At 42.3% G+C, this 15,787-nt stretch overlaps 2 protein-coding genes and 1 pseudogene across 2 annotated transcripts; all 3 read right to left on the reverse strand.

Moving 5' to 3' along the window:
- Nucleotides 1-2,795: 2,795 nt before the first annotated feature.
- LOC125388415 (vomeronasal type-1 receptor 44-like) lies at nucleotides 2,796-4,016 on the reverse strand (annotated as a pseudogene).
- Nucleotides 4,017-4,027: 11 nt separating this feature from the next.
- Nucleotides 4,028-4,963, reverse strand: LOC125388414 (vomeronasal type-1 receptor 48-like). The gene has a single exon (XM_048416470.1). It carries the CDS (start codon nucleotides 4,961-4,963, stop codon nucleotides 4,028-4,030), a length of 936 nt encoding a protein of 311 aa, XP_048272427.1.
- Nucleotides 4,964-14,537: 9,574 nt separating this feature from the next.
- LOC125388502 (vomeronasal type-1 receptor 44-like) lies at nucleotides 14,538-15,494 on the reverse strand. The gene has a single exon (XM_048416622.3). It carries the CDS (start codon nucleotides 15,468-15,470, stop codon nucleotides 14,538-14,540), a length of 933 nt encoding a protein of 310 aa, XP_048272579.3. The 5' UTR covers nucleotides 15,471-15,494.
- Between the last annotated feature and the right edge of the window lie 293 nt (nucleotides 15,495-15,787).

The following is a 15,787-nucleotide window of genomic DNA, read 5'->3' on the forward strand; positions in this document are numbered from 1 at the left end:
AGATGAAATTGGAGTGGGACTCATTTCAAATGATCCTGAAATTATTTTTAATTACCCTATCTACAGAAGTCACTTATAATACTCATATTTGGGATATGACAACCACAGAAGCTAAGAGGGTTTGTAATTGAAATGTGAAAAGAAAACATCGAGTCTCTTATTGTAGATATTAAAAGTACACTCATTTAACATGAATGATGACCCAGCTAGTCAACGTGTAATTTTGCAATCAAAAAAAAAGAATACAGGCTTAAGATTAATGCAATGTAATTGGAAGATTCCAAATTACAGAAACAAACATCCTTTACTGCAAATTTCTCATTTGTGCAGTACACAGTCCTCTGTGCTGAGGGGCTGCCAGAGCTCAGCATCTCTTGCAGATGCTGAAAACCTCCCTGACCCCCGCTGCTCCTCCTCCACAGCCTGCCTGGAACCCGGACACCTTCCGAGTCTGCACTGTGTGCAGAGCACTTACTCAGATGGACATGACAGGGGAGGTCTCTACCTGAGGAGATCTGCACAGGCTTGGGTTACTGGTGCCTTTAATGCTTCTCTGAAACCTGCAATTCTAATGCCTGTGTGTGACTAAGATCCCGTTGGGGCCCTGAGAGACATGGCATCCCTGGTGGGAATTTTGTCTGTCTGTTAGTTTTACTACATTGCATCCTAGAAAACTTCAAACTGAGGTGGGTGGGGTGGGTGCTGGGCACAAACTTTCCTCATAATCTCCCATGACACATCTGTCAGAGGAATGCGAGTGTCACATCACATAGGCGACCCAAACTTTGCTCATACAAACTTCATATGTAATTGGTCTCTACCAATTTCAGACTTTTTAGTTTCTCTGCATTAGGATGAGAGGTTTGGATGCTCCCATGAGCTGTCTGTGACTCTGAAATTCCCATACGTTTCCCCAAAGCTCCTAGCATTTGCCATTACATCAGACAGTGTCGGTGCTGCTCTGATGTGCCATTGTGGTGTCTCATTGTATGTTTCATGTTCTTCACCCAGGGGCATGAAGTAATACTAAACCTTTCCCTTGCATAGTTTCCATATGTTTATTTTGGTATTTTTTTAATAAAAATATTCTTTATTTTTGGTTTTGGTTTTGTTGCTGCTGTGTGCTGGCCTGGGCTCACTCCTATCTCTCATGCTGTCCTTGCTCTCACTACCCTCCTGTGTCCACTTCAGGGCTGCAGACTTGCACCACCAGGCCCCTCTGCTCACGTGTTTTATGCATCTTACTGTTGTGTGGTTTCTTTCTAGTCAACCACACTCTTGATATTTTAAACGTTCTCTCGCATCACCTGGCTAAACACCATTCCATCGGGTAACACGCAGGCTGGTCCGGACACTGTGACTCACTCAAAGTGTAGACAGGACATAGAACAGACCTCCGGTCTTTCTCTTCCCACTCAACTCTAGGTGTGAATGGGTTCATGTCATTCACACAGTGCCTCACACTTTTGCTGGGTGAAGTGTGCCTCTGAGTGTGTGCTAAGCTGTGTGAATTGTTTCACTGAGTGTGTGTTCACCTGTGTGAAGCATGCTTCTGAGTGTGTTCAGGTGTGTGAAATGTTTGGGTAATTGTGTTCGGCTGCGTGAGGGACGTCTCTGAGTGTGTGTTAAGTTGTATGATGTGTGTCTCTAAGTGTGTTCAGTTTTGTGAGCTGTGTCTAAGTATGTTGATATGTGTGAAGCATGCCCCTGAGTGTGTTCAGCTGTGTGTGGCTGCTTGCATTTCCCTGCATGAAGTGTGTCTCTGAAGAGGTCCTAGATACAAATATGTAGGCACACTAGAATCTGACAGTTCTCGCTGACTTGTATTGATGTTGCAGCTGAGTAATTACCTATGTCTAATTCACCATTTAAATTTGCATATTTTTACCCCATAAAAAGTACTTGCTCTTTTGTCTCTATCAGTTTGACTCCTTGAAGCTCTGTCATTTGTTAGTAATTCACTGAGATGTGGACTCATATCTCTCACTGGCATGTAAGATGTTGAAGCTGTTCCTCGTGTACCAAGATTAACATTCTTTAGCATTCGGAAGCCATGTCCTGGCACCTCTAGACAGTGGCTCTCCTACCTTTGACTATGACTATTTTAAATCCAGTTATATGAACATCATTGTGCAAATAACAGTATGGTCGTCTGCATATAGGTTTTTTTCCTCCATGTGTATGTGTTTTCTTGATCATGTAATAATTTATTCTAAAGACAACATGTCATTATGTAGCTTTCCAAAATATAAACAACTGCAGCACCTGAATTGTTGAAAATGTCATAAGCTCTCACATATTGAAGTACTGGACTGTGCCAGAGAGATGGCTCAGCAGGCAAGGATACTGCTTCCTAGAAGACTCAAATTTGATTGCCTTCTCCTACACTGGGTGGCCCACAATGGCCCATAACCCTAGCTCTAGAGTATCTGATAACCCTGACCTCTATGAGCATCTGCATCCATGTAGACACACACACACACACACACACACACACAGTTAAAACTTAAAAAGAAATTTTTGTTTAAAAATTTAAAAGCAACGTTCTAGCTCAGGTCAAGTGAGAATCGCCTCACAGGTCTCCTTGGAAAACCCATGGAGAAATAAAAACTTCACATGATATCTGATGGCCGCACAGTTTAATTTTCTTTATATAACCTGCCATCCTCACATAGTAAACAGATTCAACAGAAAAATAATGATTTCATATTTTAATTTAAGGCACCATGCCACAATTCACAGTTCTGATGACAGCACATTTTTTGTATTAAGGGATCATACCCATCACTAAATAATCAAATATTTATTGTCCTCCCACACATTGATCTCAAAAACTTAATTATACGCTTTTCAGTACTAATCAGCACAAAAGGACTGACTGTGGAATAGCTATGGGACACAAGAATCTGGATACAGTAGAATATTGAGCCATTCTTGAACCTCATTCTTGAGTGGAAGATAACAATGTCCAAAATGTAGAAAACCACGAAGAGGCCCATGAGCAGCAGAATGGTCCAGGTGGCCCTTAGCTCTGGAGATGCTTTTGGAGAGAGGCTGGTGATGCGAAGATGCCGGTACAACTTCTTGTGCCTGCACAGAATTAGCATGTACCCGCTGGAGAAGGCCATGAGACTAATAAGAAAGGCTTCTCTGAGTGCCAACAATGTAGAACCATACTTCACATGACATAACTCATGGGTAAAACATACTAGAATTAGGTAAAAATGTGTGTGGTCGTAATAGACACTAAGGGTGATGGCCACTGGACCTATAGGAGAATCTCATGGGTAGAAGAGCAATGAGAGGTGACAGGGAAATTTGTGCTTGAACTTTGCTAAACAGGAGCTTCTGGAACTGAGGATGATAGTCTAGAGGTTTTTAAGCAGGCTAATGGTACACAGGGAGAAAACCCTAAAAATTCTGTACAAGTAGATAAGGAATTTACAAATAATGTTCCTGTCTCCGCCAGGAAATAAAAATGTTTGCAGCTATGACGGCGGTGATCTGAATCAATAATATGAGGATTACAGCCAGGAGATCAAAGGGCAGGTCTTCAATTACTTGGATGACATATTATTTTATTCAAGTATAAATACTTTACAAAGAATTTTGATTATGCTTGCCTCTGTGGTAAAGTCTGTGGTTTGGTGAAGACAGAAGCAGTCTGGAGATGCAGTGTGAGGGAAGGATCATCCCTTCAGTTTGAGTATTGGTAGAGGGAAAAGAGCTCTCTGATGACTGGCACCCTGCTTCTCTGGACTTCATCATTAACTCCTATATATGCCTCTGGGAATTTATTAATTCATATGGGAGGTATTCATCTCTTTCCCTCGCTTTCTTATTCATCTAGACAAAGACTCTCGCTAACACCACATCCAGCCTATTGAGTTCCAGAACCTGAGGATCCTCCTAACTCTGTATCCTGTTTTTATAGGTGCTTATGCATGGCCAAAACCCACTTCTTTGTGTAAGCTGCGATATTACATTCTGGTCCTTGCCTTTGCATACCAAGTCATTTACCCGCACATCAGGTAGTCACGGTCCTCTCACACATAGACAAGAAAAGGCCAATTAGATCCTTTTCAGTGCTGATGAACACAAAAGGACTGACTGAGGCATAGCTATGGCTCACAAGCATCAGGATAAGGTAGAATATTGGATCATCTTTGAACATATGCCTTGAGAATATCATAAAGCTATCCAAGATACACATGAGCACAAAGAAGCACAAGAGCAGCAGGATGGTCCGGGAGGCCCTCTGCTCTGGTGATGCTTTCGAAGAGAGGCTATAGCTGTGAAGATGCTGGACCTGCTTCTTGTGCTTACACAGGAGAAATAACATATACCCGCTGGAGAGGACCATGATACCCATAACGAAAACTTCCCTGAAGATGAACAAAGTAGGCATTACATATTTCATTGGGGAAAAGAAATGTACAAGAGAGCAGGATTCAGAAACATACAATAGGTGGTCTGAGGTCACATTAGGGGTCTTAACCATGGACATGAAAAGGTTAGTAGAAATGGATGAATAGACAGAACAAAGGGCAAACAAGGACCACAAGTTGTGACATGGGGATAATTTTCTTTTGAACTTTGCTAAACAGGAGTTTCTGGGGCTGAGAGTGATGACCTGGAACACACTCAGCAAGCAGGTGGCACAAACAGAAAGACCCCTCAAAAATCTGGAGGCGACGATAAGAGATTTACATGTGATGTCGTCCCATCCTTGATGAAACATGAAAATATCAGTAGCTATGATGCTTGCAACCAGCAGCATCAGTAGGTGGATTACAGCCAAGAAGCCAATGGGCAAGTCAGTGAGTCTGGGCTTGCGCTCACTACTGAGTGTGAGGACATGGAAGAGGAGAAGGACACTGTTGCCTGAGATCCCAATGCTTATCTCAGAGAAGAAGGTGTTTCTAATGTTAGTATAAGTGTACAGCTTGCTCTTCTGATTCATATTATGTGGTCTAGAAGCACAGAGTAAACCTTGTGGGAAAAAGCAAGAGACCCCTCATCCCAGATAGCCTGGACCGTGAATCTTAACCAAAGCTATCACCTTGGGAATGCATAACCAGTTGAGCTCAGTTCATCCTTCTCCATTGGAATCCTCTACGTCAGCGCACCTCAACCTCAGAAGACACCCTTTGTCCCCGTTGTCCTAGTGCTTTCCCAGTGTCATGGTTCTCTGTCCTTTGTGAGGCTCCCTTGCACATGGGCATTCATGTAAACCAACAACTGTGCATCACAGAGCACACTGCCGTTCCCACTGCTGCTGTGAGAGCGTCCTTATGAACTGTCGTATTCTCCCGTGCAGAGTTCTCATCCTCTGGGACACAAGCAGCTGTTTGTGTTGAACCTGAATTAGGAAGACTGCATGAACTAGAAACGCAACCTACCTGAGGACAGAATGCCCATGGGCTTGACATGGACTTGGTCAATTATTGCAGTGCCCTCTTTGTTCTGTTCCTGTCCTACCAAATATTCTTAATAAAGTTTTATTACAAATGTTGAGAATTGTGATCCCTAATAGACTATTTCAAATTCTCTCAGTGACCTGCCAATGTCTCAGAGCATAGCTTTGAGGACTCTGAGGGTAAGTTCCAGTCTCCTCTTATTGATCGTGTGGACAGCCATGTTTCTGTGTCTGGAATACATCATGAATGACATGCAATGAAGTCTAAACACCAGTCATGAAGTGTGTCCAGCACTGATGTCTTTCTCATGTATGCCTTATGTGTGTAGTAATGGAGAGTTAATGCAGCTCTGTTAATGACTGTTCAGCTCTGTCCGTTCCTGAAATGAAAAAGATAGAAATGAGGGAAGAAAGCGAGGGCAATGTAACATCTGCACAAACCTCTACAGAGCTCCAATGTACTTTCCTTTTTTGAATCCTGCTGTTTCTCTGACCATGTTTCAGCACAAGCAAGCTTTTGGTCGCTACCAAATATTAGCCAAACACAGGTTCTAATTTTTTTCTCTTTTAGTATGAGAATTCAGATTGACTCTATGTGAATTCAAACAGAAGTACCATTGTAGTAGCTTCAGGGTCATTCCATCATGTGGTTCCAGAGAAAGGAAAAGCACCCAAGCCAACATGAAAGGTGAACTCCTTAGGATTCTGACGTCATCTCTCCTGCAAGTGAGTGCTGTTATTTCTCCAGACTCAAAGGTCTTGAGTCTAAAATTTCTAACAGAAAGTTTGTAAAATGGTCTGTTGGAAGAATGTCTGTAATAAAACATATTTGCTTGATTACATGTAGCATCATCCATACAAAGAAGGTGATGCAACCAACAAAGACATGTGTGGTGGTGCACGCTGGTAGGTTAGTGTTAAGGGGTGGAGACAGGAGGATCACAAATTTAGACGGTGGATATGAAAGCTTGAATCTGAGTCAATTCTCAGCACCCATGGGAAGGTAGAGAGAGAACCAACTCTACAATGTTTTTCTAGCACACATGAGAGCACTAACATTTCATGTTTTTACAAAGTGAAATGGCATTAAGAGAAATATCATTTTAGAATTAAGGTTAATAGATGAAGCTATTGTATAATAATTTAGACCATATGACCATAGCATCTTGTATTAAGGGGAAGAAAACATATTCAAATCCATAAACATACGTATTCAATTAATAATTCAGAATTGTGATGAGTAATTGGTGAAAATATTTTTAAAGACAATATCCAAATATAAAAATTCTATAATATCACAAGAGGAGTTAATCGATTTGCCAGATAAATAGAGTGGGTATTCTATATAGCAATAGTATCTTGGGTGAATAGTTTTATTAAATTATTTCCATTTAATTCTGAATGTCCCTAAAACATATAAAGGTATTTCTCAGGTTCCAGTCAATAGGGAAGAAGGGAAGGAAGAGAAAGATCAATTTTCCCAAAGTAAAGAGAAAAAAATAATTTTCTTCACACATGTATTGTGTTCAGAATGGATTCTCTTTTGAGGATCCTGAGGAAATCACAGTGTAGTGGCAGTAAAGGTTCTATGAGTTTCCATGTTCCATGTAACACACTGTCACCTGTCCAAGATGACCTCTGTAGACTTACAAATTAAATGCTGTGTATGTAAGCGTGTGTATGTGTGTGTTTGTGTGTTGAAATACATGCAGTTCATGTTAAATAACGCATGCACTGAAACACTGTAAATGACGAGCTTGAAGGGGCCAGGGAATGGCGCCAAGGATAAGAGCACTTGTTGAACTCACACACAAGATATGAGTGTGGGTCTCAACACCCACATAAAAAGACTAAAAAGACTAGCACGTGAGGCAGAGAAGGCTCAGCAGTGAAGAGCACATACTGCTCTCGCAGAGAACACAGGATTAGTCCCCTGTATCTCCATCAAGAAACTTCCACTGCTTCTGACTCACTCCAGGTCCAGGGGATCTGATGCCCGACTGTGGACTCAGTGTACATCTGCACACATGTGTGAACACACACACACACACACACACACACACACACACACACAATTAAAAATAAGCTAAAATCTGAGTTGTAGAGATTGTTCAATGGTTAAGAGCAATGGTTGCTCTAACAGACGTCGTGAGTTCAATTTCCAGTAGCCACATAGTGGCTCACAACTGTCTTTAGTTGTAGCCCCATGGGATCTGATACCTGTTTCTGATGTGCAGATGTACATGCAGGCAAAACATTCATTTATTTACAACACATACATAAACAAAACAAATAAATAAATAAAATAAAAATATAAAGCCAAGATAATCTGAAACATACATTTTAGCCTTGGCATGTAGCGTGTTATAACTGTAGAATACCAAGTTTTTACTTAGCTCTTTTTAGTTCATAAAAAGAAGAGCAAAGAGAAGAGAGAAGAGAGATAAAGAGAAAGGGAGAGATGGAACCTTTATTCTTACACAGATATCTCATTGTCAAACTCCTGTGTGCTGTGTCTCATTACCTATAAAACCTCATGTTCATTGTCACTTCAGAAACCACAGCTCTGAAACCTTAAGTTCTTCAGAAAGCAAGGTAGGTGCAGAAGCCTTGAACCCTCAGTGATATTCTCACCATCTTGACTTCAGAGAACCCTGCTTTGAAACAACTGGAAGAGCTTTTCTGGAGGTGGAATTCCACAGCACCAAGAGAAAGTTCTCTTCCATTCTACAAAGCACAGGGGACATGATTTCCTATAAAGATGGGTACCAGTTTGCCAAGTGACACACAACTCCCTCTAGTTACACACTACGTCCACATTTTACAGGACATCCAATTGCATCCATTCAATTTCTATATAAAAGCATACATGGTATCAAATTCTTTACATATTACAAAATAAGTTCTGCAAAGAAAGATGCTGCCGTCTTGGCTAATGTGTCACTGACATAGAAAGAATTCTCTGAATTGTGCATCCTTCAGGAAACAAACTCTCATAGCCTGTCCTATGCTCCCAGATCAGGCACTTCAGTTCACATCTGTCCAGCTCAGCATGGTCTTTGTGGTCAGCAGACACAGCAGATATTCTATGACCTCAGCAAGGTGATTTAAGAGGCACTTGTAAGCATAGAACTTGGGAGGGAATATGCTGTGATGGCCCTGTGAAGGTCTCTTTATAATGCAAGAGAAAGGATTGGTACTCTGAATTTAAGAGCTTAAGTAACAGAGAAATCATGGGGCTTTGTGAAATAGGTACCATGAAAGAGGCCACATTGGGGAAGAAAATGGATAGGCTTAAAGGACAAAAGAGAAGAAAAAACCACACCAGGATGAAGAAATGTCCAGAAGGATCCTGAGCATTTTCTGCTAGAAACGATTGTGAAGGCTTCAACTGCCCAGGGTAACAGAGCTAGAACCCCTTCTCTGTACTGCACAGAGCCAGGAAGCCATGACTGTAGATACTGCATCATTCTGTCTTTACCCAAATCATAGACAGCCTGAGATCAATCACATCATTAAATAGTACTTAAACCAGTGACCAGAGGTCAGAACAATGACCTGAACTTGTGATCAGGAGGGAAGTAGAGAGTGGAAAAGAAAGAAAAAACCTTTGCAGTCCCTAGTGGATGCAGGCCCTGTGCGTGCACTGCATCCAGAGAGAAGACAGTCAGGAGTAATGGCTGCTTCCTTCTCTATAGCATATAAACAGCACACCCATCATCTGGTATTGAAAGCAAACAGAGCATGGTTTATGTCAGGGCTGAGAGATAGTTGTCCACATTTATTTTTATGAAATATGCCCTTGATTTTGCCATCTTCATACAGTTCACCTTTCCCGTTTTTAATCTAAATTTAAATCATCTGATTTTACAAATTCCCACCCTCTTACGCTCTATGGCTAATTCTTGTTAACTAGCCAATGGTTCCACCTCCTGACTTCAGGTTTTCATTTAATTAACACAATCTCAGGTTTACACTATGATCAAAATCCAGCAACACACCTTTAGAATGTGGTCATCATTCTCAGCCCTGCTGTGAGACAATACAAAATGTATGGGGTGGTCAAGACAGGGAAACTGCTCCTGCCTCCTACATGTGGGCTTAGGAAGAGGGGAGAGCAGTGTCCTCTGTGTGGTGCACAGTTTGACCTGCAAAGCTGGAACTACACTAGAGAGAGGTTGGTGCATCAGGAAAGGCAAACCATCACCAAGCAGATGCCAGCTCTGTGTTCAGAGAGGCCATGAAGTAAATCAAAATCAGTAATAGGATGAGCAAAATCACAAGGAATATTTGGGCTAAGAAATGACAACTATTTCTGAAAAACTGCCAAAATTAGACCTCACATTTATTTTTGTAATTGAAATGATTACAGGCCTTTCCGGGGCTCAAACCTGCAGCCAGAATGTTCACTTAGCGTTTGCATACTCCTCCAGAAACTGAAGTAGAGCAGCTTTCCTTTAAGATGAGAGAGAAATCTGCAGAGCTTGGCCACAGATGCCACTTTCAGCTCTGGGAAACTCACATGGGCTGCAGAAGAACCTGCCGTCCTGACCCTCCCCACACAGTCACAGCTGAGACTGGCTTTCTCCATAAGTGGCTTTGCCCTTCTTTTCACATGCACTGTGAGTAACAATAAAAGTAGGGAAGTTTGAGTTTATCTCTCTAGAAAACGGTGCAGTTTGGAAAAATATGAAAGCTATCCACAGAGCAAAGTAAATGAATGAGATAGTCTGTCCCATTGACTTCTCTGAAGAGAGGAAGGGGCATGAATTTCCCCTAGCAGAGGAATTGGAAGGGATTTTTATTTCAGTTAATAAAACATAAAGATTGTCTCCCCCAAGCTTTGCACTTACCAGGTCCTGGTTCCTCAGGGTCCAGAGAGACCAACCTATTCTCTGGGTGTGGTATAGTTTGTTGTCTGCAGTTTCTTCTCCATGGTCTCCTCCACTGATATTTCTTAACTTCTAAAGTGTGGGTAGGGACCAACACCACCAGTTGGCAACTGAAGGTCAACTGAGGAAAATATATGAGAAAAAATATATGAGAAAACTTGGTTATATACTTTGCAGTAGTGAGACAATATTCTCTAAGAGATGAAATTGGGGTGGAACTCATTTCAAAAGATCGTGAAATTATTTTTAATTACCCTATCTACAGAAGTCACTTACAATACTCATATTTGGGATATGACAACCACAGAAGCTAAGAGGGTTTGTAATTGAAATGTGAAAAGAAAACATCGAGTCTCTTATTGTAGATATTAAAAGTACACTCATTTAACATGAATGATGACCCAGCTAGTCAATGTGTAATTTTGCAATCAAAAAAAGAATACAGGCTTAAGATTAATGCAATGTAATTGGAAGATTCCAAATTACAGAAACAAACATCCTTCGCTGCAAATTCCTCATTCCTGCAGTACACAGTCCTCTGTGCTGAGGGGCTGCCAGAGCTCAGCATCTCCTGCAGATGCTGAAAACCTCCCTGAGCCCTGCTGCTCCTACTCTATAGCCTGCCTGGGACCCGGCCACTTTCCGAGTCTGCACTGTGTGCAGAGCACTTACCCAGATGGACATGACAGGGGAGGTCTCTGCCTGAGGAGATCTGCACAGGCTTGGGTTACTGGTGCCTTTAATGCTTCTCTGAAACCTGTAATTCTAATGCCTGTGTGTGACTAAGATCCTGTTGGGGCCCTGAGAGACATGGCATCCCTGGTGGGAATTTTGTCTGTCTGTTAGTTTTACTACATTGCATCCTAGAAAACTTCAAACTGAGGTTGGTGGGGTGGGTGCTGGGCTCAAACTTTCCTCATAATCTCCCACGACACATCTGTCAGAGGAATGCGAGGGTCACATCACATAGGCGACCCAAACTTTGCTCATACAAACTTCATATGTAATTGGTCTCTACCAATTTCAGACTTTTTAGTTTCTCTGCATTAGGATGAGAGGTTTGGATGCTCTCATGAGCTGTCTGTGACTCTGAAATTCCCATACGTTTCCCCAAAGCTCCTAGCATTTGCCATTACATCAGACAGTGTCGGTGCTGCTCTGATGTGCCATTGTGGTGTCTCATTGTATGTTTCATGTTCTTCACCCAGGGGCATGAAGTAATACTAAACCTTTCCCTTGCATAGTTTCCATATGTTTATTTTGGTATTTTTTTAATAAAAATATTCTTTATTTTTGGTTTTGGTTTTGTTGCTGCTGTGTGCTGGCCTGGGCTCACTCCTATCTCTCATGCTGTCCTTGCTCTCACTACCCTCCTGTGTCCACTTCAGGGCTGCAGACTTGCACCACCAGGCCCCTCTGCTCACGTGTTTTATGCATCTTACTGTTGTGTGGTTTCTTTCTAGTCAACCACACTCTTGATATTTTAAACGTTCTCTCGCATCACCTGGCTAAACACCATTCCATCGGGTAACACGCAGGCTGGTCCGGACGCTGTGACTCACTCAAAGTGTAGACAGGACATAGAACAGACCTCCAGTCTTTCTCTTCCCACTCAACTCTAGGTGTGAGTGGGTTCATGTTTGTGACAATGCCTCACACTTTTGCTGGGTGAAGTGTGCCTCTGAGTGTGTGCAAAGCTGTGTGAATTGTTTCACTGAGTGTGTGTTCACTTGTGTGATGTGTGCCTCTTGGGTAAATGTGTTCAGCTGTGTGAAATGTTTGGGTAAGTGTGTTCAGCTGTGTGAAATGTTTGGTTAAGTATGTTCAGCTGTGTGAAATGTTTGGGTAAGTGTGTTCACCTGTGTGAAGGATGTCTCTGAGTGTGTGTTAGGTTGTATGATGTGTGCCTCTAAGTGTGTTCAGTTTTGTGAGCTGTGTCTAAGTGTGTTGATCTGTGTGAAGCGTGCCTCTGAGTGTGTTAGCTGTGTGTGACTGCTTGCATTCCCCTGCATGAAGTGTGTCTCTGAAGAGGTCCTAGATACAAATATGTTGGCACACTAGAATCTGACAGTTCTCACTGACTTGTATTGATGTTGCAGCTGAGTAATTATCTATGTAATTATCTATGTTTAATTCACTATTTAAATTTGTATATTTTGACCTTATAAAAAGTACTTTGTCTTTTATCTCTATCAACTTGACTCCTTGAAGCTCTGTTATTTGTTAGTAATTCACTGAGATATGGACTCGCGTCTCTCATTGGCATGGTAAGATGTTGAAACTGTTCCTCGTGTATCAAGATTAACACTCTTTAGCATTGGGAAGCCATGTCCTGGCACCTCTAGACAGTGGCTCTCCTACCTTTGACTATGACTATTTTAAATTCAGTTATATGAACATCATTGTGCAAATAACAGAATGGTCGTCTGCATATAGTTTTTTTCTCCATGTGTATGTGTTTTCTTTTTTCTTTTTTATTTTTTTTTATTAATTTATAAAAATTTCCACTTCCGCCCCTCCTACTACTACCCTCCCACTGTCCCCACTCCCTCTCCTCTTCCCTCTCCAGTCCTAAGAGCAGTCAGGGTCTCCTGCCCTGTGGGAAATTCAAGTTCCTCCCCCCTCCCTCCAGGTCTAGGAAGCTGAGCATCCAAACAGACTAGGATCCCAAAAAGTCAGTACATGCAGAGGAAACAAGTCCCAGTGCCATTATCAATGGCTTCTCAGACAGTCCCCGTGTCAGCCACATTCAGATCGCATGCTCATTCAGTCCCAGTCCAGCTGGCCTTGGTGAGCTCTCATTAGATCAGTCCCCTTATATCAGTGGGTGAACGCACCCCTCGCGGTCCTGACTTCCTTGTTCATGTTCTCCCTCCTTCTGCTCCTCATTTGGACCTTGGGGGCTCAGTCCAGTGCTCCAATGTGGGTCTCTGTGTCAATCTCCATCCATCGTCAGATGAAGGTTCCCTCTGATCCTGACTTCCTTGCTCACTTTACTGAGTGAGGTAACCCAGACACAAAAAGAGGAATATGGTATGTACTCACTCATAAGTGGATTCTAGCCATAGTTAAAGGTCTTTGAGCCTATAATTCGTGATCCTAGAGAAGCTGAATAAGAAGGTGAACCTGAAGAAAATCATATAGTTATCCTCCTGGACATTGGAAGTAGACAAGATTGCCAGGCAACCTTGGGATGCACGGGGGAGGGGAGGGGTGGAACGAAGGGGAGATGGTTAGAGAGAAGGGAGTAGGGGAGGATTGGGGAAAGCCTGGGGGAATGGGATGGGGGGAGGGAGGAAGGATGGATATGGGAGCAGGGAAGTATATATCTCAACTAAGGGAGTCATTTTAAGGTTTGCAAAAGACTTGATTCTAGAGGGGTTCCCAGGTCCAAGGAGAGATTCCCAATTGTACTCTGGGCAGCAGAGGAGAGGGTGCCTGAACTGGCCTTGGCCCATAACCATACTGACGAATATTTTGCATATCACCATAGAACCTTCATCTGGCGATGGATGGAGATAAAGACAGAGACCCACATTGGAACACTGGACTTAACTCCCTAGGTCCAAATGAGAAGTAGAAAGAGAGAGAACGTGTATGTGTTTTCTTGATCATGTAATAATTTATTCTCAAGACAACATGTCGTTATTCAGCTTTCCAAAATATAAACAACTGCAGCACCTGAATTATTGAAAATGGCATAAGCTTCACATATTGAAGTATTGGACTGTGCCAGAGAGATGGCTCAGCAGGCGAGGATACTGCTTCCTAGAAGACTCAAATTTGATTGCCTTCTCCTACACTGGGTGGCCCACAATGGCCCATAACCCTGGCTCTAGAGTATCTGATAACCCTGACCTCTATGAGCATCTGCATCCATGTAGACACACACACACACACACACACACACACACACACACACACACAGAGTTAAAACTTAAAAAGAAATTTTTGTTTAAAAATTTAAAAGCAACGTGCTAACTCAGATCAAGTGAGAATCGCCTCACAGGTCTCCTTGGAAAACCCATGGAGAAATAAAAACTTCACATGATATCTGACGGCCACACAGTTTAATTTTTTTTATATAACCTGCCATCCACACATAGTAAACAGATTCAACAGAAAAATGATGATTTCATATTTTAATTTAAGGCACCATGCCACAATTCACAGTTCTGATGACAGCATATTGTTTATATTAAGGGATAATACCCATCACTAAATAATCAAATATTTATTGTCCTCCCACACATTGATCTCAAAAACTTAATTATACGCTTTTCAGTACTAATCAGCACAAAAGGACTGACTGTGGAATAGCTATGGGACACAAGAATCTGGATACAGTAGAATATTGAGCCATCCTTGAACTTCATTCTTGAGTGGAAGATAACAATGTCCAAAATGTAGAAAACCACGAAGAAGCTCATGAGCAGCAGGATGGTCCAGGTGGCCCTTAGCTCTGGAGATGCTTTTGGAGAGAGGCTGGTGATGCGAAGATGCCGGGACAGCTTCTTGTGCCTGCACAGGAGAATGAGCATGTACCCGCTGGAGAGGGCCATGAGACTGATCAGGAAGGCTTCCCTGAGGGCCAGCAGTGTGGAAACTGCGCTTTGTCGGGAGTAGCTCATGGGTAGAAGTGAGCAAGACTGAGTAACATACATAAAGTGTTCTGAGGTCAAATTGATGGTGGCAGTGATTGATACTAAGAAGTGACTGCTAAGAGACATATAGAGGATACAGAGGAAAAGAAGGCCACATGAGACATGATAGGGAGATTTATGTTTGAACTTTCCCAAACAGGAGCTTCTAGGGCTGAGTGTGATGGCCCAAAGGACACTCAGCAGGCAGGTAGCACAAAGGGAGAGGCCCCTCAAAAACCTGTGCAAATAGATAAGGGATTGGCATGTGGTGAAATCCCATCTCTCGTGAGATATAAACATGTCCACAGCTATGAGTCCCATAGTTATGAGCATCATTAGTTGGATTAGGGACAAGAAATCAATGAAGAGATCAATGGGCTTAGGTCTGTGTCCACCAAAGAGCATGCAGAGGTGGAAAAGAAAGAGGATGCTATTAGCTGAGATCCCAACACTCACTTCGGAGAACAGGGTGATTTTTAGGAATGTGCTAGTGTGGAGTGTGTTAACTTTATTCATTGTAGGTGGATAGAGAGCAAATAGTAAAAATCTGTGGAAAAAAAGAAAACTCTTCCTTACAGATACCATACACAAATACTGCCTTGTTCACAAATGCCAAACATCATAGAGCTGGCACCAAGATGTCAGTTCATCCCAATTCAGCACCATCCAATTAGAACTCAGCCCCAGCTCACAGCCCCTCAAAGCATCCTCACTGTCTTCATGGCCTTAATGCATCCCAATCAAGGCTGGATTTGTGTACCATTGTGGGGCTACTTCAGAATATAAGCTTTCTTGTACATTAATCATTTCCATGAGTTATAAGAAACATTATC

This window comes from Myodes glareolus, chromosome 6, assembly GCF_982192425.1.
Source record: "Myodes glareolus chromosome 6, mMyoGla1.1, whole genome shotgun sequence".
NCBI classification, from domain to species: Eukaryota; Metazoa; Chordata; class Mammalia; order Rodentia; family Cricetidae; genus Myodes; species Myodes glareolus.

Bases quoted from the DNA above. Each gene is read 5' to 3' on its own strand.
- LOC125388414 (XM_048416470.1), bottom strand. From the start codon at position 4,963: ATGAATCAGAAGAGCAAGCTGTACACTTATACTAACATTAGAAACACC.
- LOC125388502 (XM_048416622.3), bottom strand. From the start codon at position 15,470: ATGAATAAAGTTAACACACTCCACACTAGCACATTCCTAAAAATCACC.